Source organism: Plodia interpunctella, chromosome 12 (genome assembly GCF_027563975.2).
Source record: "Plodia interpunctella isolate USDA-ARS_2022_Savannah chromosome 12, ilPloInte3.2, whole genome shotgun sequence".
NCBI lineage: Eukaryota > Metazoa > Arthropoda > Insecta > Lepidoptera > Pyralidae > Plodia > Plodia interpunctella.
Genome location: NC_071305.1, coordinates 3,344,783 through 3,369,887, shown reverse-complemented (window position 1 = coordinate 3,369,887; position 25,105 = coordinate 3,344,783). Strand labels below are relative to the sequence as shown.

The following is a 25,105-nucleotide window of genomic DNA, read 5'->3' as shown; positions in this document are numbered from 1 at the left end:
CGAATATGTTGGATGCTCGTTTATCACCGCTGAGTATTTACTGTTTCTGGGATAAAATATGTAAATACTCTTCTGCCTATGTGTACCTTAGTTATTCAAGTACATTGATTGGGTTTGAATACGTCCTTTTGAATCGTAATGTCCTGCTGCTTTATCTTTAAAGCGTGCAGAGATAAACAACAATTGATGGCTAGTACCTAATTAATAAACCACCAGCTACTTAATTAATAAACTAGTTGTGCGCCGCGAACTTAGACCTAGCGAACACAAAACATTTTTGATATTTTTTTACAAAACTGTGAATATTTCAAAAACGACTTAACTGATTTTGATTTTGATGACCCTCGTACTTAAAAATTCTATTGACAGATCCTACATAACTTTTAAATTTCATCAAAATCGGACCAACGGTTCGAAAGTTATCGCGTTACAAACAAACAAACTTACATACAAAAAAGGGTATTTTTGCCCCAAGTTGATTTGTAGACACAAATATAGGCTGAGAGAATAATTTGTTACCAATAAGTCACGTCTCATATCGCACATCCACACCGCAGTAACTTTTTGTTGATAAACGTACCTACTCAGCAACATCCGATAACAAAAAGTTATTTAAATAATAGAATGTATATCTAATGATGCATTGTGCTGGTCAACAAAAGTTGGACGTAATTAGAATCCACGGAATCCCGCACACCCTGTAGGTTTCCCTTTACGCAATGGCAATGCAATGGTAGCTTCGCTTCCGTGTACCTGTCACGTCCTGTACGGTTGTGTAATGTATGTCCTGCTGTGACGGTGCTGATTGATGGAATGATGTGTTACTTAACCTAAAGACTCTTCGGTGATGCTGATGATTATGACTTTTGATTTTCATACTTTTTACATTTTGCGAAAAATTTTACGATAATCATATTCGATATGATAAATCGATGACTGTGCGAAGTGGAGACGAAAAAGTAAGAAAGCGGACTCTGGGCTCCGACGCTCAACGGCTGAGGAGGAGGAAAAGGTTCAGTTGCAAGAGAATCGATATAATAAGCAATATATAAAATAAAAAAAAACATTGAAATTAATCATAAAATGTATGTAACAATGATAAAGAAGTTAGGTAAGAAGTTAGAGCTATGATGCCCCATTGCTCAGTCGTGCTCCGTTGCTACGACGTAGCACGTTGTAGCTCCATTATGCTCCGTTGTTTTCTATAGGTTTTGTCACTGACGTGCATTTTGAAACTCACGTTGAAACTTCATACAATTTCTACGTTGTTCTGTGTTGATCCGTTTACAGACGGCAACGTAACGGAGGATGGCTCTATTTATTCACTCATAATAACATTAGTACTAAAATATAAAAAATATCTGTGTGAACATGAATCCTCGTTATGTGAAAAATAATTTAGAATGTCTACATATAATGTACATGTCTTGGGTATATGATTACTATCCAGATGATTCATTTATCTAGAAACTATATCGACTTTCCGACTCGCAACCCATTTAGTCCAGACCGGACATAGGTTACGCAACGCTCCCGTGCCGTGTCCACTTTCTATGGAGGACGTAAATGTGACACGCCTGACGACTTACTGCCATACACTTTTATTCTTAATACGCATAGTAAGTACGCATACCTTAGAATCGCGCACACTAAATCTTGTCGATAAATTATATCTCTATCTCATTCTCGCGTGTTCCCGATTACATTCGGAGCTGTGACGGCGTTTAGAAGAGTAATTCACGCGGAGGAAACCGGCGGCAAAAGTAAGTCTGTTCGTGCTCTGCAAATATGCTCTTTGGAGATATGTTTTGATTTTTTTTTTGCAGTGTTTGACTAAGTACTCGATGTTGCATATATACATATATAATGTATTATATTTCAACTCACGTATTTTATAGCCATCGTATTGCGTTGTGTTACAGTAATCTTTAGTACGTGTGGTTGGCGTTGGGTCAGCTATATAATTGTGTAATCATCCTTACTAATCGGGAGGTAGCATCGCTCCACCGGATTTGTTTTTAAAAAATCCGCGAGTAGCCTATGGCCAAGGTTAAGCTATTTCATAAGTATTTTCTGTTTAGTCTACTATTTCAGTTTGATTTATATATTTGAGTCTAGCAACGTATTTTTTCCCATATTATTTGACAATGAGTGATCGTTGCGGAGAAAATGTCTTTTTACACAATTTATCGGCTCTTCATATTAGAATATTGAACCTAGTAATATTTAGACTTTAGTATTTGAACAAGTTAACACGCCAAATATTTTATATAAAAAAATAGAGTAAAACTAATGTTTCCAGACAAAAATTTAAATTTAAAAAATGATAAAAATAAAATGCTTGAAAAGTGTGCGCGCAAAATGCACTTGTTATGGTATTTGTTGCATAAACTGCATAAACACCGTGTCATTGATCTTTCCGGTGCATCATGGCATTGAATAATAATGGAAACGCGTCCAGTCATTGAAACAGTGTCCTTAAAATTTTGTTCTCTAAATACTATAAAATAAAATGGCTGATGAAACACGATAATCAAATGTCACTTTAATTGACCAATTTAATTTTAGTTTATATATTTTTAACGCTATTTGGCTCCAACATTTGTAACTTGTCGTCGTCATACAAGTCCCAGATAGCTTTACGTTTTTGAGACATGGAAAAAAATATCTAATAGACTTGATGGCAACTTCCTATTGTAAGAATGTTGATTACGATAAATGGAAATACTCGTAAAGTCGAATTTACAGAATATTTTTAAATTTTGAATTTCCGCTATCAAGATTTCATTTTAATGAAGACGATGGGATATTTCTAATACTAATAGTCAGGCCACAGTGGTCTAATTCACCACCCATAGAAAACAAAAATTGGTTACAAAGATTTGTTAGCGATGTGTCGAATGATTATGCTATTTTGTTAGGTAATTTCAAATGAATTCTAAATAAAACTTGTAAATATTCTTCATACATTTTATTACAAAAAGTCGGTCGCTAAATAGTTTTTAGTCGACTGCGGTCGAAATAAACTCTTATTTGTCGATGCACTTAAAACTAAACAAGAAATCTATATACAAAAGTATACCCAGGTACAACTTGACACCTCTCGCTTCTTGTAATTTGAAAGAGATCAAGTGAAACTCAAAATAGTATAATACACAAACGTATTAACATAGAAAAAATATAAAATATATTTCAATTGGTATATTAAATATAAAAATATGAAACAAAACTGATTGAAATTTAATTTGATTTTTCATTTTACAAACATAAATAAAATTGGTACGTTAAAAACTGGAACAATATATAACCTAATTAAATATCAATGGCCTCAGAATTTCCTGACTCATAAAAATAATACTCGAACTACATCATCCCATAAATCCACCATAATAATATGACTTACTTCCAAAATGCAGAAGACTCACCATCCTAAGCCTAACTAAAGCTACATCACATAAAATATTCATACATTCGTTGTTTGACTATGTAAAAAAGCCCTTATGAAAATTAAAAACATGTCATTTTGTAACATAACTACGTTTCGTATTAAATCAACAAATGATAAAGTTTCAGACCAGCTGAAAAGTAAATTTTCATATTTTGAAATGAATTTTATATTATTTCGTACTCAGCAAGATTTTAAGAGTACTTGTTGATAAGACTACGATCATACTCATAACATTTTTTTTTGAAATAGTACCTTTTAATACTAGAATCTGATATTTTAGTTTAATAACAAACAATGGACGTTCACCAACAACCCATCCCTATGTAAACGTTTGTGATTTATTACGAAACGCCAATGTTACGAATGAAATTACCATAACTTGGCGTGACCGGAGAGGCCGTGGCCGTACCCGTGCGCGAGGCCGATGTGGCCTAAGCCGTGGCCGAAGCCGTGGCCCAAGCCGTGGCTCAGGTGGCCCAAGCCGTGGCTCAGGTGGCCCAGGGAGATGCCCTCGTGTAATGCGGGAGCGACTATTGACTTCACCACGGGAACGGCGACTGGCGCGGGTACGGGTACAGCGACGGGTTTGGGTACAGCGACGGGATACGGCTGTGGCACGGGTACACCGACCTGTAAGAAATAAGATTTAGTTATCTAATATAATTTAATGGAATTTTATGCCATTGTCTCAATTAAAAAAATAAAAATCTGTGATGAAACATAATTTGATTGCTGGACTTTATAATTCTAGTCGAAAAGCAGATTTTTGATAGACTGACTGTGAATAGCAAAGTCTTACTTGTTTAATAACGGGGACCGGAACGGCATGCGGTACAGGTACCGGAACGGGCCGGTCTACGGGCACAGCTACTGGCTTCTCTACAGCCACTGGGTACGGCCTGGGTACATGGACTGGGTATGGGCGGTCCACTGCTACGGGTACTGCAACCTGAAATGGTCGTAAGGTGCTTTGTGCTTTCGGAGAAAAATTCAGTCTAAAGATGTCTGATTTCAGGTTCAATCTTGAAAAACGTTGATTTAGATCCACTAGCGTGGCGCTAAAATTTATAAAATTTGTTTTCAAGTATGTAATAGCTGTTTTCGAACTCTTGTGACATCTGTTTGTCGTGTGTGTGACAACCATAGAATTAGTAGGTACTCGTTATACGAAATACTTGTTAAATACATGGTGACAACTCACATACGACTCCATGATAACATGACCACAACTGTGTGTGGTGGGCATCTCCACTGTAAGTTACTTTTGAATATTTTGTCATTATAAAACACTATAGTTTCAAACATTGTTTGGTAGTTTTCCACGTGAATATTACAAAAAATAATATTTAGAAAAGGTTTTTACCTTTACAGGGTACGGCACGGGCCTGTCAACAGCGACCGGGTAAGGGGCGGGTACGGGCACACCAACATGCTTCGTAACTGTCGTGTGGACGTCAGCGCCGACCACTGCGCCGTGGCCCAATGCCAGGCCGCTGTACCCGAGCCCGTACCCGTGACCCAGGCCCAATCCATTCCCGATGAGGGGTGCGCTTGCGTAGTGCCCTATGCCACTGCGTTTTTCTATGACTTTGCTCGGTTCGGCTAGAACTGATGCCGTCAGGAAGAGGGTGAGGAGCTGAAAAAATTTGGTAACCGTTTTATATGTGTAGGGTGGAACGATAGACACACAGAAATCACGTTGCAATAAAAAAGAAGGCAAAAATTGATGGAATGATAGTATTTTCTACTGAAAGATTCTTCAACCCTAGTACGTGGATCGATCAATTTCACGCAAATTTCGTAAATAACATTGACAAGTATTTTTTCCACGGACTATACGTTTATGAAACAACATCATTTTTAGTAATATAATTGACAATAAATAAAAATGAGCAATGAAAGTGACATTCTTTTACGATTTTCCAAGAATGCTAAAATGTGAATTCTTTGATCAAAGTTGTTTAGAAATAAACCCTTCCATTTTGATGTCATTTCCAAATTACATAATATTTATTGACCAAGCGAGCGAAGCGAGCGAGGTCTATCATTCTACTTGGGGCAAAAACAAATTATTTGTATGTTTGTACCAATAACTTTTGAACCATTGGTCTGATTTTTATGAAATATAAAAGATACGTAGAATCTGTCAATAGAATTTTTAAGTTCGGGTTGAGGTATCAAAATCGGGTCAGTCGTTATCGAATTAAATATTCACAATTTTGTAAAATTTATTGTGTTCGCGAGGTCTAAGTTCGCGGCGAACAATTAGTAGTTTAATATTTAAAATTTTAGGTACAAATGTGCTAAGAAGAAATTCCGAAAGAAATTAAATTAATCAATGTTGGTCCTTATAATACCAGACTAGGTATATATTCTGTTGTACCAATTTTTATTTAACTATTTCAAGTATTTTTTAAATTTAAACTTACGAAGTTTAATTGTTATCTAACTGACGTACGCAATTACGCACTTCACTGTCCAGCTCTATCGGCTAAGTATCGTAACTAAAGAAAAATAACACGTTGAAATTACCAAAATTAACATTGCTTAAACTTCCATAGTCGTGATAAATCGATTGCCAAAACAAAACCATAGATTAAAAGCACAACAAATTGACGAAAACAAGTGAATTCCCACTCAAGTCACGATCACTTCGACGGTCACCCTCTGCATATGAACCAGAAGGTGAAGTCACAACACGTAAGAAGTAAAAGCCTGTGATGTTGGAGCCATTGTATTTTGATAATGTATGCAGACAAGTGCAGTGATATAAGTCCATACATTCATAATTTCGATTAGTCTTTGATGGCAGCTGAATACTGATAGAGATAGTCGTTTTGAAATGAAAGTTTTAATTACATTAATACATATATATTATATTATTATATATATTACCATAGTACAAAGTCAAACTCAGCCGCGTCTGACTATTTGTTCTCGATAAACTCAAAATTGCAAGTATTTTCATACGGTTTTCTCCAATAGATTGTACGTTTCCTGAGAAAGGTTTAGTAGATGTAGGCACAATTTATTATGTTTTTATCCGAGCGAAGGCGGGACGGGCCGCTATAGTGAAATATAAAGAATAAATATTTATACATGGACAAATCACACAGATTGAGTTAGCCCTAAGCTTGTGTAATGGGATTACTAGGTATCTCAACGACTCTATATTATATAACATTCAATACGGTCTTGACCTGACCGCGGATCAATCCCGGGAACTCCGGGATGATGACCATTAGGCTACGAAGGTCGTCATTCCATACTAATATTATGAATGCCAAAGTCTGTCTGTCTTTCTGTTCCGCTTTCACGGCACGTAGTTAAAGACCCCTGTGAAGCATAAGCTACTTTTTTTTTCAAAAATCAACCCCCAAATAACTATAATGGGTGAAAGGTGAAGGGTGAAAGTTTGTATGAAAATCATGTCAGTTCCGCTTTTGCGGGGCGCACGCGGGCGAAGCCGCGTCCAAAAGTTAGTTAATCATATTCCTAATTATTTAACAGGCCACTATTACTTTATTTACATAATAATATACTTAAGTAAACTATGTTTTGTGTACTAATCAATTATAATACCGCCAAAAATGCTAATTAAAAACGCGCTAATACGACAAAAAAATATTCCAAAATCACTTACAAATGCCTTCATTTTGGCTGCAAATCACAACACTGCACTGTTTACAAACAAACTGTAACACAGTTCTGAACAACCACAAGGCATATGTGACTGAGTGGGCTAGTTAGGATTTATATAACGATTGCCACCCCTCTCCGGGAGGCTCTATCGCAACAGTAGTGGGACAGTGGGTATCTAGAGCGATTTGGGAATTTAACACCAGAGACCTATATATGACTCAATTTTACCTCCTTATAATATTACGTAAAGATGAACGCGTTAAACTTAAAAATTCTGTAATGAGTAGTGTCAATTTCACATGCAGAAATATGAAAAAAATATATAGGTAGGTATAACAATTTTAAACGCTTGTATTTCATTACACTGAGCAGTTATTAAACGTCGTTTTAAAATTTTAAAGCAAAGTTTTTTAACTCGATAATCGTGATGTGTGTGAGGACATAGGACATCTTTGTCACATGAATTTTCTAAATAAACCACATTTTTTACATAACTAAAAGTATGTACCTAAGTATTTTGACATTTTGTGCAATGTTTCAATATGTACAAGGAAACATGAACGTGAGAGCACGAAATCAATGTAACGATAAAAGGCCATGCCTATTGTATTAAATTTATTGTTTTACTTGTCAATATCTTTGGCCTAGTAAACTATGCCAGTATCGACTAATTGAACAGTTAAATAATATATAATTTATAGTTATTTGTGTTTTAATGATCAACCAAAAGTTTGTAATTATGTTTGAACTTTTAGTAGGTTTAAATGTAATTTTTATTTGAATCTAACATCATGACACATCATAGCAGCTTCTGTGTCTGTTTGTTTGTGAACTCTTTATTGTACAAAGAAAACACATACAAGAGAGCAAGCAGTAAAATAAAGAAAGAGACGCGTTCTGTTCATTTCCAAAGAATATGATCTATGTATCCTACTAGTATTATAAATGCGAAAGTTTGTGAGGATGTACGTGTGTATGTTTATTACTATTTCACGCAAAATCTACTAGACGGATTGTTATGTAATTTGGTACACAGGTAAAATATAACCTGGAATAATATATAGGGTACCTTTTTCCCGAATTCCCACGGGAGCGAAGCCCCGAGGCGCAGATCTAGTAATCTATAACATAACATTATGAACTAAAACGAAAGTAAATTTAAAGCTATAACGTAGTTGTTATAATTATAATATCAGTATTGTATATTACCCTGGTTGTTTATGTAACTGTAAATAAATAGATAAGTATAAAATAATATGGTCATTTCTCATTCGGGACGTACCTAGTATTCTTATATTTGATCCGAAGAGTGAACTTTTTATGAGTTAAAACACTCATAAAAAGTGTTGTATCAGTATAAAACAATAAATGATTATTGGGTATGCCGAAATTTAAAATATCGGTCTAAATATTTTATTAAAAAACGATACTATTACTTTCCTTTGTAAATAAGTTTTTTACAAAAATGTCATTTTTGACACAAGCTTTTATTTTTGTCAGGGAGATCTTATTGCATGAAATGTGTGTCGAAAAAATTATTTCTGTGCAGTAAACCGTTGAGGAGTTCCCACGACTGGAGCTGTTCCTGTGTGCACCACCAAGTCATACTTATCACAATAATGCATTATCATCCAAACGAAATTTTATACACGCGTTTAGTGTGTAAAATTTCAGCTTAGAAAATTGCAACTCACCCAGAGTTGCAATTTTCTAACCGAATAAATATAACCGACATACAAAGTTACATTGTAAGTTAAATAAAAGCTTGTATGAGTAAGTATTTGACACGTTGGAAAGTCATCAATCCTGCTCGATTTTTCGAAATACCTCGTATGGAAATTAATTGTTTTCGAACCTTGTGTAACAATATACTATTCTCATTATGGGCTAGTACAATCCTAACTAACCTTGCATAATATTGTAACATAAATTAGCAGTGGCTGTTCTGGTAATGGGGAAATAGGACGTTTATGTAAGCGATTGGCTTATTTTGAATATTGGAAATCTTTGAAACCTGTTCCATTCGTGGGAATATAAGTGCGAAACGCAAATGGCGCAAATGGCGCAAATGGCGTAAAATAAGATTTTTTATCTTTTTTTAATCTGTGCATGGAATGAAATCACCCGTTGACACAGATTACACTACCTTTGATAAAGCGCAGCACAATTCTATCGGGCTGTGTGTACACGACTCGTGTGTGCTATTGAAGATTTCATTGTCAATATCAAAGTGCTGCACGCGTGATAATATCGTTATAATATTCGAATGTAATATGTTGCAGATAACATTTATATTGGCAAAAATAGCTGAATGTTTGTGTTTTATGTATTTAGCTGGAGGCCTCTAGCTCGTTTGAACAAAAACCGGGAATGCTCCCGGTTTTTCCTCCGCTATAGAGCGGTGTTCTTTTACCTTTTTATTTTACTATACAAGATCAGCCGTATCGGCGGCGTATTCAATCGCTTTAACCCTGATTGTCAGACCGTTGGCGTTCATATCATCCTGTACTTCTTCAATTTAGTTAGTGGAAGAGGTGTTTCGGCTTTGAGTCATAAAAAGTCGTTAGACGGAATAGATAGATTGTAGAGATTTAATAATCTATCAATAAACTTTATAATATAGTACGTAGACTCATAATATGTAAATATGACATTATAATGGGTTGAGATTTATAACTGTGATAATACATTTATAGCGAGTTGAACCATTTGGTCGTAACATTACTCAATATAAGGATTTCGTCGCTATACCATAGAATTAGAGACAAAGAGTTTGTGTGGCTTTTTATGCTAGAGCGCGCGCAATTTTCTGAGAAAATATACGAACGAAAGTTGAGTAAGTATATTAAAAAAATACTAAATAAATGAAATAGCCAATTGTTTGATTAAGATAATTAAAAAAAAAGCAGTGCGAATAAAATAAATATTCGGATTTAGTACCGCCACCGTAGTCCGTAGTTAATGATTTTGCTCGGATACAATTAAACTTAGTATTTTTGTTTTTGAGGATATTTCGAATAGATTATTTATTTCACAAGTGAATACTATTTAAGTAAATATGCGTTAATAAATAAATGTTGTGTGCTTAGTTATATTACAAAATGAATTTAGGACGCAGCACCCTATGCTTAAAAGACACACATTTTTTATTGGGTTATATTCATGCAAGCGCAGATACACAAGAGCGGGTAAAGGCGGTATCAATTAACCAAGAAGCAATGAGAATGCTCTATAGTAATAGTTACTCTAAGTTAAAAGACAACTGGTCAAGTTTGTGCAATGGAACCTGTGAGTAACGTGAGCGAGATTCGGAGTGGCCCTGTACACCCCGCTCGCACAACCCATGTGCGTACTAATACAGTTCCCTAGAAGTAAGCGATCATCGTGAACAAAAGTAGATGATTAAATTAACTTACGTTTGTATTATTTTACAATATTCTTAGTATATACAATACAATTACTTTTAAAAAAAAGATAAATAAAGAACATACATTTTCGATTTCCATGCAGTGTTTATAAGAGAACAAAAAAACATATTTTCCTATAAATTTAATTAAATAAATACGTATTTTCCTATAAATTTCATTAAGTACCCGCTCTGTTGCACCATACAACCACTGCACCACAAGTAGAGTCAACAGCACATCAAGTTACCCTACATGAACCTTTATGGGGCGCGGTAATAACGGCGAGTTTGCAATGAATTTGGGTAGGTTGATGTGCTGTTGACTGTACAAGAAAAAAATCATGGTATGCACTATAGTTAAGCGTGTGCTTAGTGTAACCCTTGCATCACGAGACATCGCAGGTCGGCGATCGCAGATAGCAAGCGGTTGCGAAGTCCATTTGCAGCTCTGCCTCCCGAACTATGTCTTTGTGGACTACTATCCTATCTCAATAATAGTATAATAAACATATTAGTAATGAAAAATACTCACGAGTGATTAACAACGGAAAAGTCAACTAGGTATAGTTTGATTCGAATAAAAATGTCTATTTCTCCATTTAATTTCAATCAAAGTATTATACATATTCATATATAACATATGCTTTTAAAAAGAAAAAAAATAAAAGTAAAATTATATACTTAATTTAAAAAAATTATACCTCTTTTATCGGTCGTTCATAGTATGACTTAAATAATATCTTAGTTAAGTAATATTTAAAGCGAATCTAGAGATTTGCTTTTATTTATTTCGCAATATTGCCAGGCTGTCGGGAATCGAACCTAGGACCTACTTGGTCTGCCGCCATACAAAGAGAATGTTTACCAATACTTAGTAGCGTCTGAATAATATGTCGTTTTACAATATCCCATTTACTACTAATGAATGTAACTTCCTTTAATTCAGTAGTCAATAAAATATTCATCTAATCTGAATACACTTGCTTATTGACGTATCTATTCCTTAGCTATAAATATACCTTTGAAAGGGACATTCGTTCCCACAGTCCCTTAGATCTAGATTAAATAACACTTAAATCCAAGAGACATAAATATAATCGAGATGGTATTTAAAAATAGACTTTGATCGGAAGGATTAAGGTACATTTTTGGTGATTCAGCAACAGTATCGTTGACACACGAAGAATGCATGGACGCTCTACTTTCCATACCTACTTTGGAAGTACTTATCAAGGACTTCAAGACTTACTTCATTGAAATATTAGGTAAATCAATAAACTATAGAAACATATCTATTATCTATGCATTTAAGAAAATACATACTTACATTATTTTTATCAAGCCTGTTTCCTATGGGGGTAGTAACTCAAAATATAGGTACCATTTGTCTAAACGTCGTCGGCGGCGTCGAGCATATTATAGTCAACGTCAAAGTTGAGTGGTGCAACTCACCCTAACTCTAATTTAAAATGGAATGTTGGTAGACTTTCCTAGAATCAATCAGTTTTTCTTGTTTGTAAGAATTTAGTTAAAACTTTACACCTTAAGAATTAGAACTTTACACCGTAAGAAGTGTAGGATGTACTAGATGGGTTATTAGTCATTATTGCGTTGTAAACAGAGTTCATTTTGTCACGTTGTGTTGATTAATTGGTGGTCCTCTGTACAGACAGGTCTTATTTCACCGCATTATGACATAATAATCCCGTACCGTCACCTCGCCCTATTAGGGTTGTTTTATGGACTGGACTATTCTGTAACATTGCGCAAAATAATTCGTATTTCATCAGCTTAGTTAGGTGATAGGGTGAATCCGTGAATTACATTTAACTGGCAGTTTGTTAAATTTTCTAATTAAAAGATCACAAATGGCATGAGAAAGTTAACATACCTAACCATAAATCAACAAGAAAACAACAATTATCAATTGTTTCCTTTATGAACTAAACAAATTAAAAAATTAACTAAAAACCTCTTCTTTTTGAATTTGACGAATTAGTTTTAGAACGATGTACTAATTAAAATTTTACCTAGTCACCATTTTTCCAAGAGAAAAAACGGTCAGGAAAAAAAACAGGGAAAATTATCATTCTTATTATTTTAAACTTAATTAGTAAAACTGACAAATAATAAACTATTTTTATTATCATCGTGAAAATTAGTTTAAATTATAATGGATTAGTTTGATTTTATGATGTTATGCCGGTGGTACATTGTCGCGGACCAGATCGCCGAAGTTGGCGGTTTCGACAGACATTGCTGATTTTTCATTGCGGTAGATAAAAGCTCTCATAGACACTACGCATGTTCGTGTATTCTGAGTTCGGCATCTTTCTGATTTTGGCGATAGTGTGTAGCAGGCATTAGAGTCTGGATTCCTGGCGTGTAGTGTGAGGCACGCGTCGCGGCGTGCCAGGTGTCAAGCTAAGGTGTCAACATCCAACATTTGATCAGATCGACTCGTAACATACTTGTGCTATTGCTATTACATATATGCTTCTGAATCACTTTACGACTAGGAGCTACTTTAGGAGCGTTAGGTCATAGAAACCGTTTAATATGTTGTCATTTTACGTTACATATTACGCGCAGATTATAAGCATTTCTTTTGTTTTTTAAGGTTATATTCTTTTTAAATACACTCTTATACTTGAAAGATTTAAAAAAATAAAGGAACATTAGTATGTAACTTACAGAGTAGCTAAACGTAGCCTCTGGCTCTGTCTACCTCGTAAGCGATAAAAACGTGATACTGTATATCAAAGTAGAATATTTTTAATATTTTTGAATTAATCATCATGATCATTATAATAATTATGACTTGTTTCCTAAAAACGTTTTAAAACAAAAAAATGCAACGATCTTTGATCGAGTTTTGTTGAAGTAATTAAACGCACCTACAATTTGACAGTTGTCTATGTCATAGATATATCTCGCTCTTCTAGCTTCGGTCATTACGCTGTGTATTGTGTGCGCTATTAAAACATAAATAAATCTCGGTTCATCCTGTGGCTACTTTTTATTTTCATCCATAACCCTTCAAGTTTAAACAAAAAAAAATACGGTTACTTAACAAAGTTACTTAACATTGGATGTTTCAATAGTTAATCAAATCACAATAACTCCTTTTTTGCCGTGGGTGTTGCGCGCGCGCCGCTTAAGTCTTCCAATTGCAGGAGAAATGGCGCGTGTTATGCATACTGTACGTAGTGGAGAAACAAAGATCAGTGTCATCACGTTTCTGGTTCACTGGCGCGGTTTGCGACACTATGGCCGAGTGGCATATATGCGGAAAATAGAACCATCTTTCTTGAAATCAAGTTAGGTACATAGATTACTTAGGTGATTACATCTGTTGTTTGTTGTCGCCCAGTGACCACGGACCTTTGTATCAAGGTCCGAAACATCTGGGAAATAAAAAAGGTATATGCGTGCGCGTTTAATGCCTGTCGTTTAACATATAAGTATCTGTTTGACCTGTCGGACTATTTGGATTGCTGTATACGTATACATATTTAAGGAAATAGTGACGTAGTGTAATTTTAAAGATTAAGCATTAAAAAAAAAAAACATTGAATGCTGAAAATAACAAAACTTTTCTGGTCATAGATTGCCCGTGATTTATTTTTCATGACTTTAGAATCAGTGTTAAAAAATGTCTCGATTGTATTGATTGTATTCAGGGTTTTGTCACCTGAACGCCCGAGGTCAACTTATTAAATAAACCTTAAAATTTTGAAGATTAGGCTGTGGTTTTAAAATATGTATATTGTGGAAATGTGGCCCACGAACCGGGAATATACGGAGATCAGAGATTGCATTACAGTACCTGCCTTAAAACGATCTAAGTACGTAGTTTTCGTAACGGAGTTTACACATACACGACGATTTATCGTACAAGCACGGAAAACCATTTCTAGAGAAACGGGAACATAAAAAGACCGAAACTGTCAACGATTGGTACCGTTCCTGAATTGTAGATCACTAGGGAAATAAATTAAAGATGGCGTGGTATTACGAGTACGTTTTATTAATACTGACCGCAATAAGACTAAGCTTGTAAAAAAATACATCGTCGCTTCGGTTGTTTCGAGTGGAAATTCTATTTTCGATTTAAAAAAAAAAAAGCCCTTTCAGCATATTAGTTGGGAGAAAAATAAATGTGTTTTTGTTTCACATAAGTAAATTTCTATTTTCTATTAAATAACCAACTTAGTAGATTGGATAGCATAATTTGGAGATCTTCAACGCAAGAGCGAAGAGGCATTATTTTGAGCTGAGTCATTATTTTGAGCTTGCTCTGCTTCCCAACAGGCAAGGTTGAGGTCAAACACACTAAAATTTCAAATAAAACAAAAAGATCCTTCCAGTATAAAAAGTTACCGCTCGTGTATATCAGTCTCAGAATCATAACAAAACTCTAATTATACTCTTATAATATACAAAATATTAACAACTGCATCGCTACCATCTTATTGGAAAATATTTTAAAATGTTTATAACAGAAAGCCGATAAAGGTGTGTACAGAATTGAATGCGGATTCTTATAACATCAAGCGATGTAAAAAAGGTAATAGGGAAATAGTTTGCCCTTATTAGCTAGCGGCAGGACGACATTCTTTACTAGCCAATCAGCATTGAGTACGTAAACGTAACGATTTTTAATTTGTCAAAAAACCAGAATAGATTATTTTTGTAATCAAATTAAAATTCGAAATTCTTCATTTAATTTAGGATGTTATACCACATTTATTGACGTCAAAAAATGTTTAAGTGTACTGTATATTATTCTTTGATGAATTGGTCTATTGCCAATTTCCAAGAAGCAGGTGAGAAGAAGCGGCGCAACAACCTTCACCGCAGCCATTTCTCCAATGACGATATCTTCTTTATTTACTAAATACGCTACGCTCCAATGGAACTTCGCGACTCTGAATAGTTTACAGCGTAAATAGTGGATTTTGTAAATCGACATCAGTGTAAAAATACTGTCGCCGCATCTTTCCACCTTCCCTTTGGAAAAAGTAGTAAAAATAATTTTAAGTTGACATCAACTGCAGGCTCAATGGCGATTGAAGATGGTCATAAATATTAGGCTGATGATAATTTTTTTCATGTATTTTAATCTCTATTAATAGTACATACACACTCCGTCCGACTTTATAACATAATTGTAGATCATTACGACAATAGCCCTGGTAAAGTAGTTTGCGAATGCAATAAAATAAGATAAACACAAGATATAGGTACATTCATAAAACGTGTTTACAAAACATATACTTTCTCAAATCACACGCGGTAAATATACCTACTTGAAGTTTTGTTAATCTTGCCGTGGATTGGCAGTGGTAACTATGATCAGATTTTAGAGATGCTAACTATATCAGATTTTGTTGCTCTCGAAAGAAATAAAAATATAGAATGTGTATATCTTTTCCTCTCGCGCGGAAAGTAAAAGTCAATCAAGGGAAAGGAATACTAACTGGAGATTCTTCTTATATATAGTCCGGGCTCGATCCTCGGTCAGCTTAAGATGAAAAATGATCTTTTCTAGATTTAGAGGTTTAGGACATTTATCTAAATATGCACCTATAAGTTTAAGTTATACAATTTAGTATCGTTGAGTTAGTAATACAATAAACAACTTCTCTCGAATTTACTTTAAACTAAATCAATATGTGTGTTTTGTAAAAATAAAAATTTAGGATACGATGTTTTATTTCAAAAAGGTAAAATCAATAACGTAAACTGGTCACTTGGTCTAGATGAAATACTTCCTTCATAGACCGTAAAGTAGACAATTCAATAGAGTTGCGTAATGTAGGCGGTTTGATAGGTTATTACGTGTAGGTCTAGACCAGATCCAGATCTAGACATAATATGTTACTAGTGTGGTGCTGGCTGCTATGTGTGACCGGGAAAGTAACTACGTAGAGTTGACGACACCCTAACCTATTTCTTTTTATAATCACATAAATACAACATGCAAAAACGAAATAGTACATAAGTAGGTAAAGCTTATGGCATTAAGTCTACCCATTGTCAAGCTTGCAATAAAGTGTTTAAATAAATAAAGTTGTAAAAAAAGAATCTTAAGATAGAGAATATATATTGGATCGGACTTGTGAATTGGAAGGAGAGGGAAGAAAGAAAACTAATACAAACTTTATCGAGAATATGTAGGAATATGTCAACTTTAATTTTCATCTGCTTTCACATGTTTCTGGGTCCTTGTCGTTGCGTAGATGAGAAAGATAATGCTTTTGGGGAGAAGGTTTCCCTGCTGAAAGTGTAATTGACCCCTCACATCTCGCGCGGCCTGATCGGACTGCGATCCTATTGTTGTTTAATGGGTTTTATTATTTCCAGGGTTATTTTTGTAAATTAAATATATCTCAAAAATAGTAATATATGGAAGTTGTATTAAAAATTAAAGAAACCTTCTTTTTTTACAAATTGCTGTTATTCGTTTATAGACTCTCATTACTATTTATCAATTCATTGATATTATCAACTCTATACAGATTTAAGTCAGCTTTCTTTTGAGTAAACAGACCCCGGTTCCGCACATGGTTTTGCTCGTATATGTACCGACGACATATGGCGTTATAAATACCTTGCTTTCCTTTAACCAACCACTTTCTTTCGCAGCTTCATCTAGTACGGTCTAGTAAAGAATCAATTTAAAATGGGCTGGTTGCGTTATGTAAGTAGTTAGTAGTAACAAGAACTTAAGCAAACAGACAGCATCATTAGTTAATGTATTTGCTGATATTATTAGTTTGGACGTCGATCATAGTGGAAAATTATTGTGGACAATTATCTCTTTTGATTTATTTTGTGATAGTCGAAACGTTTGTTCTAAATTCTAAATCTGATATTTGTAAAAACTATAGTAAAGTTATACAAAGGCACCTTTTGTTACATCATCTTCCTCCCATAATATAAACAGTTAAAAACTTTTTTTCATTTACAGGTTATGTTATACTTCTGTGTAAAATATGGCCAAAGTGAACAACTTAAACGAGAAGGAAGGAGTGCCGTCTCATCACACGTACCGATCCACCACACGTACTCAGAACTGCACAACAGGGTGGCCGTACCTGTTCCACAACCTTTTCCATTTGCTGTCCACAGACCTGTTCCATACCCAGTCCATGTAGGAGTTCCAGTGGACCAGCCTCGGCCAGTATACGTGCCAGTGCCTCATCCTGTAGCACATTTCATCCCACGACCCATCGCCGTACCAATCGACAGACCCTTTCCCTATCCAGTAGCTCATCCTGTACCAGTAACTATTACGCAAGGCGTGGGAATACCTGTTCCACAGCCGTATCACGTATCTTACCCTGCTCCTGTACAAGTTAGGATACCGCATCCAGTACCTGTTCCAGTTTCTCCAGTAATTTCCCAACCTATAGTCGCTTCTGAGCCCGCAGTCGCATCTCCTGTAGCCCAACCAGTAGTAAGCAGTGCTGATGTCCACTCTGGTGTCAGCGACTATGGAACTACTGTTGAGTCTCATGGACATGCCATAGAGCACCCTTACTGAATAGCTATGATATGTGAGCTGAGGTGTGAGCAGAGAGAACGCTGGTCTCCGATACGACGGTTATTATGACCATGTATTGGTCAAAACTATTTGTTTAGGTATGGCTATTTTGATTCGACAAGAAGCTGGGAATCTAATGTAAGATGAGACCGGATGAGGTATTAAATTGTTAAATATATGAGTGACATTATATTTTATTGATGATATAATGTAATTCGGGACTAAAACGTTTAATTACAGATTAAACTGTATGGGAAAGTCTATTTCTTGCCGATGATGTCGTCATCATACACATATGTGATTCGTCATAATAATATATCAATTAGTAATGGGTCTTTAAGAGTGGGTTGCATCAGTTAACTTCAAACTCGCGCAGAAAAACGCTAAGTAGGTACGCTATTTTATCTAAATATCAGCGGCGCGCAGGTCAAAGTCAACGTCAAAATTGATTGGTGCAACTCACCGTGAGAAAGTATGAAATGTGATTTGTAGATACTTTGTGAACTTTATTTTGAGAAATTGTTTATTTTTGTAATTCTTTCACTGTTATTACATTATAGGATCTAAATTGCGATATTTTTGTTTGGTTGCATTTTGAATGAATTTGTTATTTGAGATATTATGAGTCACACTAGCTTTTGCTAAAACATTACCATTACATACGAATGATATACGATGATGTTTTAATTGTTTCAGATAGATGTTAGTGTCATAGTCATTTTAGACAGTACCTCTTTAGAATAGATTTTTTTATTGTCTGGTCAATTGAACTGATTGTTTTTTTTTTTCAAAACTTATGTACCTACTACGTTTTATATGTCCATTTATTTAAATATAATTGTGTTGAAATATTTTTTATTTTTCTTTTAAAGTCCTGACCTGTATTATGCTTTCTGATTTTTAGCACCTTGTAATATAATTTATTTTTATTATCGTCAGTCATTATCTCTAATTTTGCAGTCCGAACTAATCGTTATATCAGTTCATTTATCTTTTCGAGTACATATTATCACGATTTGTAATCGGATGGTAAAATGTACAAGTTTTCAGATACTATTTTTATATTTCCGTATAACATTAGTATATAATTTAGTTTATATTCATATGCATTTACTGTGTCCTGATTCTAACATCATTTGTGAAAAATAAAGTTATGAAATAAGAGGGTTTTAGCAAATAAAGTATTTCTAGGCTGTTTTTAAGAAATGGTGGTGGTGTAATGGTTAAGACGCCCGCCTAAGGGTCGAAAGGTCCCAGGTTCGAATCCTACTGACGAATCCTACAAATGAGATTGTATACCAATCTGACTCATGTATAGTAGTTTTTTATACACTGGTTGATTATTAACTTGTGTGTGAAATGAAGAAGGCAATGGCCAAAACCACTCCATTACTAATGCCAAGAAAGTTGTTGTGTGTTTAATTCCACGTAATGACCACGACCCTCAGCAATGAGGAATATGATGAATGAAGCACAAGCTTTTTTAATACATCTATGGCTTTTTACCAATTTGATCTCCGTATAAATTTAGTATAGACACGGATGTGGCAAACGTATATTAATATACTCATCAATCCGGATTTTCGACACACTGAAGACAAGTAACCGTAATTGTGTTTCAAAAAGAGATATTTCCATTATAAAGCCTCGCATATCCGACTGATTATCGCCTACAAAATTATCAGCCATGCTTAATTTTGATACTATTTGGTCGATAACGGACGTTATCTCTACGTGATTACGGCTCACACGATACCCGTCCAGTCGGCTTGGAATGTCCTGAGTGTTTTAATGTGGTTTCGTGATAGCCTTTGTTTGGGTGAAGAGTAATAAGCAGTATAAAACAATGTATTCGAGTGAGTTGTTTTTACTTTTATGACAATGGTTTGGTTAAGATTTTATGTAGTCAAAATCGATAATTTGCATAACACATTGTTGCATCAGATATTTTTGATACTATTACTGTTTAACAAAACAATAATTTATGTTTAGTAGTGAAAAGTATCTGTATTTAATTTAATAGATGTAATGTCTGTTGTAAATCTTTTCTTGTATGTATTTCATCTTATACTTTACATTCAAATACTCGAAACATGTTTGAAACATGCAAACAACACCCAGCTTACCCTAAGGGATTCGTAAGGAATTATTTTATTCCTTCTTATAATTAAAAAAAAAAGATTTACTATTTTCATAGTTATCTAATAAATGATTGCCCGAAACACGAAACTTGGGATAAAGGGTAATGTTTTAATCCTATATTCTGTCATTTATGAAAACGCATTAGTCATTTTGTGTTTTTTCCGTGTGCCGTTTATCTGATAACTAAAGTAGGTATATGTTAAATATCAAATCAAAAATATATTGATATTGTTCTATACGACGTATTGACGTACAAATGATTTCTTCCAGACAACAAAATTATGTTCATAATGTGGAAATATATTTTTTTGTTATGATGAAATAAAAAGTTTTATCATTAGAATAGATACATATATAAAATGTATGAACCAATAAAGTTAGTGTATTTACCTGTTTGAATTTGTTTTGTGTAATTTTATTCCAGAATTTCCATTTTCCTTAGAAAATCTCCCGAGACAAAAGAGTTTTGGATGTTTTTCTTTAAAACTAGGTGCAATACTATCAGCCATAATAATAATTGTGAGTATTTTATCCCTTTGGTCCACCTAGAGTGAAGTTAATGTGAAAATATTAATATAACAAACTACTGTAACTTCAAATATTACCCTTTTATTAATATTCATGATATTGATTTTAAACAAAGTAAAGTTATATATTATCTTCACTCATGCCCCCACCAGTACAGTGAACTTTTCATTGTCGGTATTGAGTGTCCTACTGCTGGGCAAAAGACCTTCTTTTTGTACAATTGCACCCGCTCATAAGACCATCAACGTCATTTCCAAACTCTCTCAAACATGATAAATCATTAAGTCTCTCTTTTTCCCTCCTCTGAGCGTTTTCCAAGATCCTTCCTCAGTCGTTAATCGTCGGAGCAATGGGCGTAGTCAGCCATGGGCTCAGTGGGGTAGCAATCTAAGATAATATGTAACTAGCAACTATACACGGGGCCTTACCCTGCAAGCGCCCCACCCTGCCCTGCCGTGGCTACGCCCATCGTCGGAGTCCAGGGTCCGCATTCATGCTCTCTCAAATGTTTCCAGCTATACTCCCTCCTATCGATAGCCCAATGTATAGTCTTCGTGAGTGAGAACGGAGACAGTTTAAACCTCAATGACTTCTGGACCTTAGTTGCTGTGGTGGTGATGGTAGGTGCTGTGGTCACCCATGCCATCACCCTCATTCTCAGTACCGTCATGGCAGTAGGAACTCTCAAGGTCAGTATTTACAAGGAGTATTATGCCGGCGTCACACTATCGTCGAAGTAATGCCGACGCGATATAAAATAAATATGCTTATTTATATGCGAGCATCTAATCGCAAGGAAAATGCAGCAATGTACGTCGGTACCGCATTGTTTGACGAACTGTTTGCCGATAGTGTGGAACCAGCATTACGATTTAGATCGGTGTTATTTAATTTCAATTAATTTTCGAAGCTGGTTACTGTGTCCCCCACGGGTGTGCACCTCTTTATTGAATAATTGCTTTTATTTTGAAATCGATCTGGATTTTTTTCAGCTAACATTTGATCATATTTGTTTAGGTCTTCTCTTGTGCTATGATCATACTAATATTTTTGTTGTACATATAATTATTTTATGCTGTTAAAATTTATCTTTCCATATATTTTTTTTCCTTCCTCGTAAGGTTTTTTACGAATTCCAGATATGTTATGTTATTGTCGACCTCGGTGGCGTGGTGGCGCAGTGGTAAAGTGCTTGCTTCTGATCCGAGAGGTCCCGGGTTCGATCCCCGGTCGAGTCATAATGGAAAATGATCTTTTTCTGATTGGTCTGGGTCTTGGATGTTTATCTATATACGTATTTGTTATAAAATATAGTATCGTTGAGTTAGTATCCCATAACACAAGTCTCCAACTTACTTTGGGGCTAGCTCAATCTGTGTGATTTGTCCTAATATATTTATATTTGTCTTTCTTGTGTTTTTCAGGAGCACGCTGGTTTAATACGACCCTGGCTGGTGTGGGTGTCCATACAACTAATTGTAGCACTTCTTCTTTTCGTATTGTGGAGCACTATGAACGTCATCGATCGGTTCCAAGACACCCCTCTGTTGATCTACATGCTTCAGTTCTTAATCTTGTGTGAGTACAAGTAATTACAATCTTTGCATAATAGTTCGCCGTTGTACATACATTTTTCTTGTATTACTTTTAATGTATATATAGGTACTTCTTGTATTTTTTAATGTATTTAGGTAATTATTTTTAGTACAATAAAGTTATTAACAAATAAACAAGCATCTACTCACGTTGCAATCTGCCCATAGACAGACAAAGCTGAACCTGAACGCTGGATGAGAAGGATGCAGGCTGTAGATATACAAAAGTCATAGAGAGCTAGTAATGACGTCTTTTTCTGTGAAATAAGTGCATAATATCTCTGTTACGGCGATAGATTGAAAAGTAAACGCTTAAATTCTTCATTTGTATTATGAGTATTTTCTAGATTTAGGTAGATCATTGACTTGAGAAGTATTATTATCGAAGGTGTTCCAAGAATTGCTTGAATTTCCTCATGATAATGGGACGGGATGCGATATAAGGCAACCAAAACCTGACCAACTTAACCAAATGTATAGGAAATGTATAGGAATAAATCTGAAAACCATATCAACGTAATAATACTGTACATACTAACATAATAATAATAATAATATATAGACATTTGTACTTAAGTTTCCAATTGTAAGTTTTATATTTATCCTGTTGTAATTTGGACATCAATTATTAAATAAATATAAAAAGCGGACGCTTTTCCCTTTTACCCTTCCAGAGTCCTACTCACACTAAATCGTTTTTATTTATGATTTCAGTGGTCCGTTTCTACATGTTGATATTAGTGGGCAGCTATTACAAACAGTTGCAAGAAGAGAAGGGTGAATACGATCGCCTGGTGACCATCATGAGCAAAGACAACTGGTACTCCACTTAATACGAACAACCCGGAGAATATGAAAACTTCAATAGGTACCAATTATTGGCTATACACAATACACCAAGAATTATCGATGAAGTATCATCATCTGTGATTTGAAAAAAAAAGATTGTTGTAAAAGAGATTTCATTATAAAATATTTTTTTCACTTTAAACTTTATTGGTCAACCGCATGTCAAGTTAACCTGTATGTAACTCTATGCAAGGGTGGTTAATGGGGGTGAATTCGATATATCTATGGAAACGTAGATAAATGTTTTGTTAACTGTGTATTGAATTTATACAAGGTAGGTAAATAAAATATACATCCCAAGGGTCTAATTTGGCATTAATACTCGTAGGTATGTAGGGTCTTTTATTTCTCCAAGAGTTGTGTTTAGGGCTTAGTGTATTTTAAAGTTATTTACCAAAGTATTTTGAGAAATTTAAATATTAGAGCTATACCCCATTGCTCAGTCGCGCTCCTTCGTTTTGACGTCCGTCGACAGACAACGCAGAAATTTAGGAAGTTTCGACGTGCGTCAACATACGTCAGTATTAAAACCTATAGAAAACAACGGAGCTATAACGTGGTGTGTCGTCGCAACGGAGCACTACTGAGCAATGGGGCATGCCTCTTATGAAGGTTCTAAGTTTTAAATAAAAAATCTTTTCACTATTGTTATTATGCCATCTGTCGACGTTTCTTTACACTAGTTACGACAACGAGCTGGTGACACTGTGCTCGACGTCACCTCTAGTCGACGGTCCTTCGTAATTTTACTTTGCCCAACTTTACGCTAGATGGCGCTACGGACTGCGAAAAGTGTATGAGCCATGCCCCATTGTTCTGTTGCGCTCCGTTGCGACGACGCACCGTGTTGTAAGTCCGTCGTGCTCCGTTTTCTATTAGGTTTTGACACTGATGTGAACTTGAAACTTTATACAATTTCTGCGATGTCTGTTCGTTAAATGACGGAGCGCGACTGAGTGCGTGGTTCATCTAAATATCCTCTCGAGAGCTTAAATAGGTCCATACGAATTTGATCCATTTGCTATCATGGTACAATACAAAAGGGAGAAGAAAGAATACGTTTAAAAAAAATAAAAGAAGAGACGAAAGTAGAGAACCTTACTTTTGCTTTTAATTGTGGTTTAATGCAAATTCTTAAGTTCGAAATCCATTGGCAATTATTAACGTAATAGTACTAATATAATGTAATTAAGTAAATGGTTTGCATGAATTTTAATAATAAAAATATAATCCTTTAATATGGCAACAAATGCGAAAATCTTGAGTAATAAAAGTCCTAGATGAACGACAAGCGGCGCAAAGCTGCGCGACGTAATGCTTATAGGGCCCTATTGGTTCAGTGGCGCTCAGTTGCGACGACGTAGTAGGTACTTTGTAGCTCCGTCATCTATGGTCAGGCTCCTTTATTTTCTATTGGTTTTGACATTGACATGCGTTGACGTATGTTAAACTTCATACAATTTCTGCGTTGTCTGTCGACAGATGTCAAAATGACGGAGCACGACTGAGCAATGGGGCACGGGCATGGCTCATAGTCCCGGTGAATATGCACGTACGGACGCTTCGTGCAGAGTTCCGTCGCTCAAGTAGGACAACTTGTAGTAAGGACTACGTCTTTACTAGCAGGGGGCTTACCATCAACTATTACAAAACGATAGACCACATCAGTGTTTTCAGCGACAGTAGCGCCACGTCTGTTGGATTTCTTTCGTGGAAACCTATCTGAAACAGTAACTTTTTTTGAATCGCCAATTTTCGTTCAAGCGATCCAGTTTACGTTCTCAATGCACATCATGGTACGGAATTGTATGCCAAATGAGTGAATGAAATCGAATTGGCGTATTGTTTTGGTGACTACCTATGAATACCTACCTACCTACTACGAATTAGCGATACAGATCAGTTTAGGTCCTGAACTGGATCGCATTAAGAGATGATGGTAA

The 25,105-nt window shown here is 35.2% G+C and overlaps 2 protein-coding genes across 2 annotated transcripts; one reads left to right on the top strand and one right to left on the bottom strand.

Moving 5' to 3' along the window:
- Positions 1-2,956: 2,956 nt before the first annotated feature.
- On the bottom strand, positions 2,957-7,245 carry LOC128674366 (zinc finger protein 512B-like). The gene is made up of 4 exons (XM_053752861.1): positions 7,092-7,245; positions 4,812-5,084; positions 4,248-4,397; positions 2,957-4,078 (listed from the first exon to the last, which is right to left on the bottom strand). Exons 1-4 carry the CDS (start codon positions 7,101-7,103, stop codon positions 3,818-3,820), a joined length of 696 nt encoding a protein of 231 aa, XP_053608836.1. The 5' UTR covers positions 7,104-7,245; the 3' UTR covers positions 2,957-3,817.
- A 12,503-nt stretch (positions 7,246-19,748) lies between these two features.
- Positions 19,749-23,297, top strand: LOC128674314 (uncharacterized). The gene is made up of 5 exons (XM_053752802.1): positions 19,749-19,904; positions 20,615-20,709; positions 21,234-21,407; positions 22,143-22,296; positions 23,028-23,297. Exons 1-5 carry the CDS (start codon positions 19,895-19,897, stop codon positions 23,144-23,146), a joined length of 552 nt encoding a protein of 183 aa, XP_053608777.1. The 5' UTR covers positions 19,749-19,894; the 3' UTR covers positions 23,147-23,297.
- Positions 23,298-25,105: the final 1,808 nt, after the last annotated feature.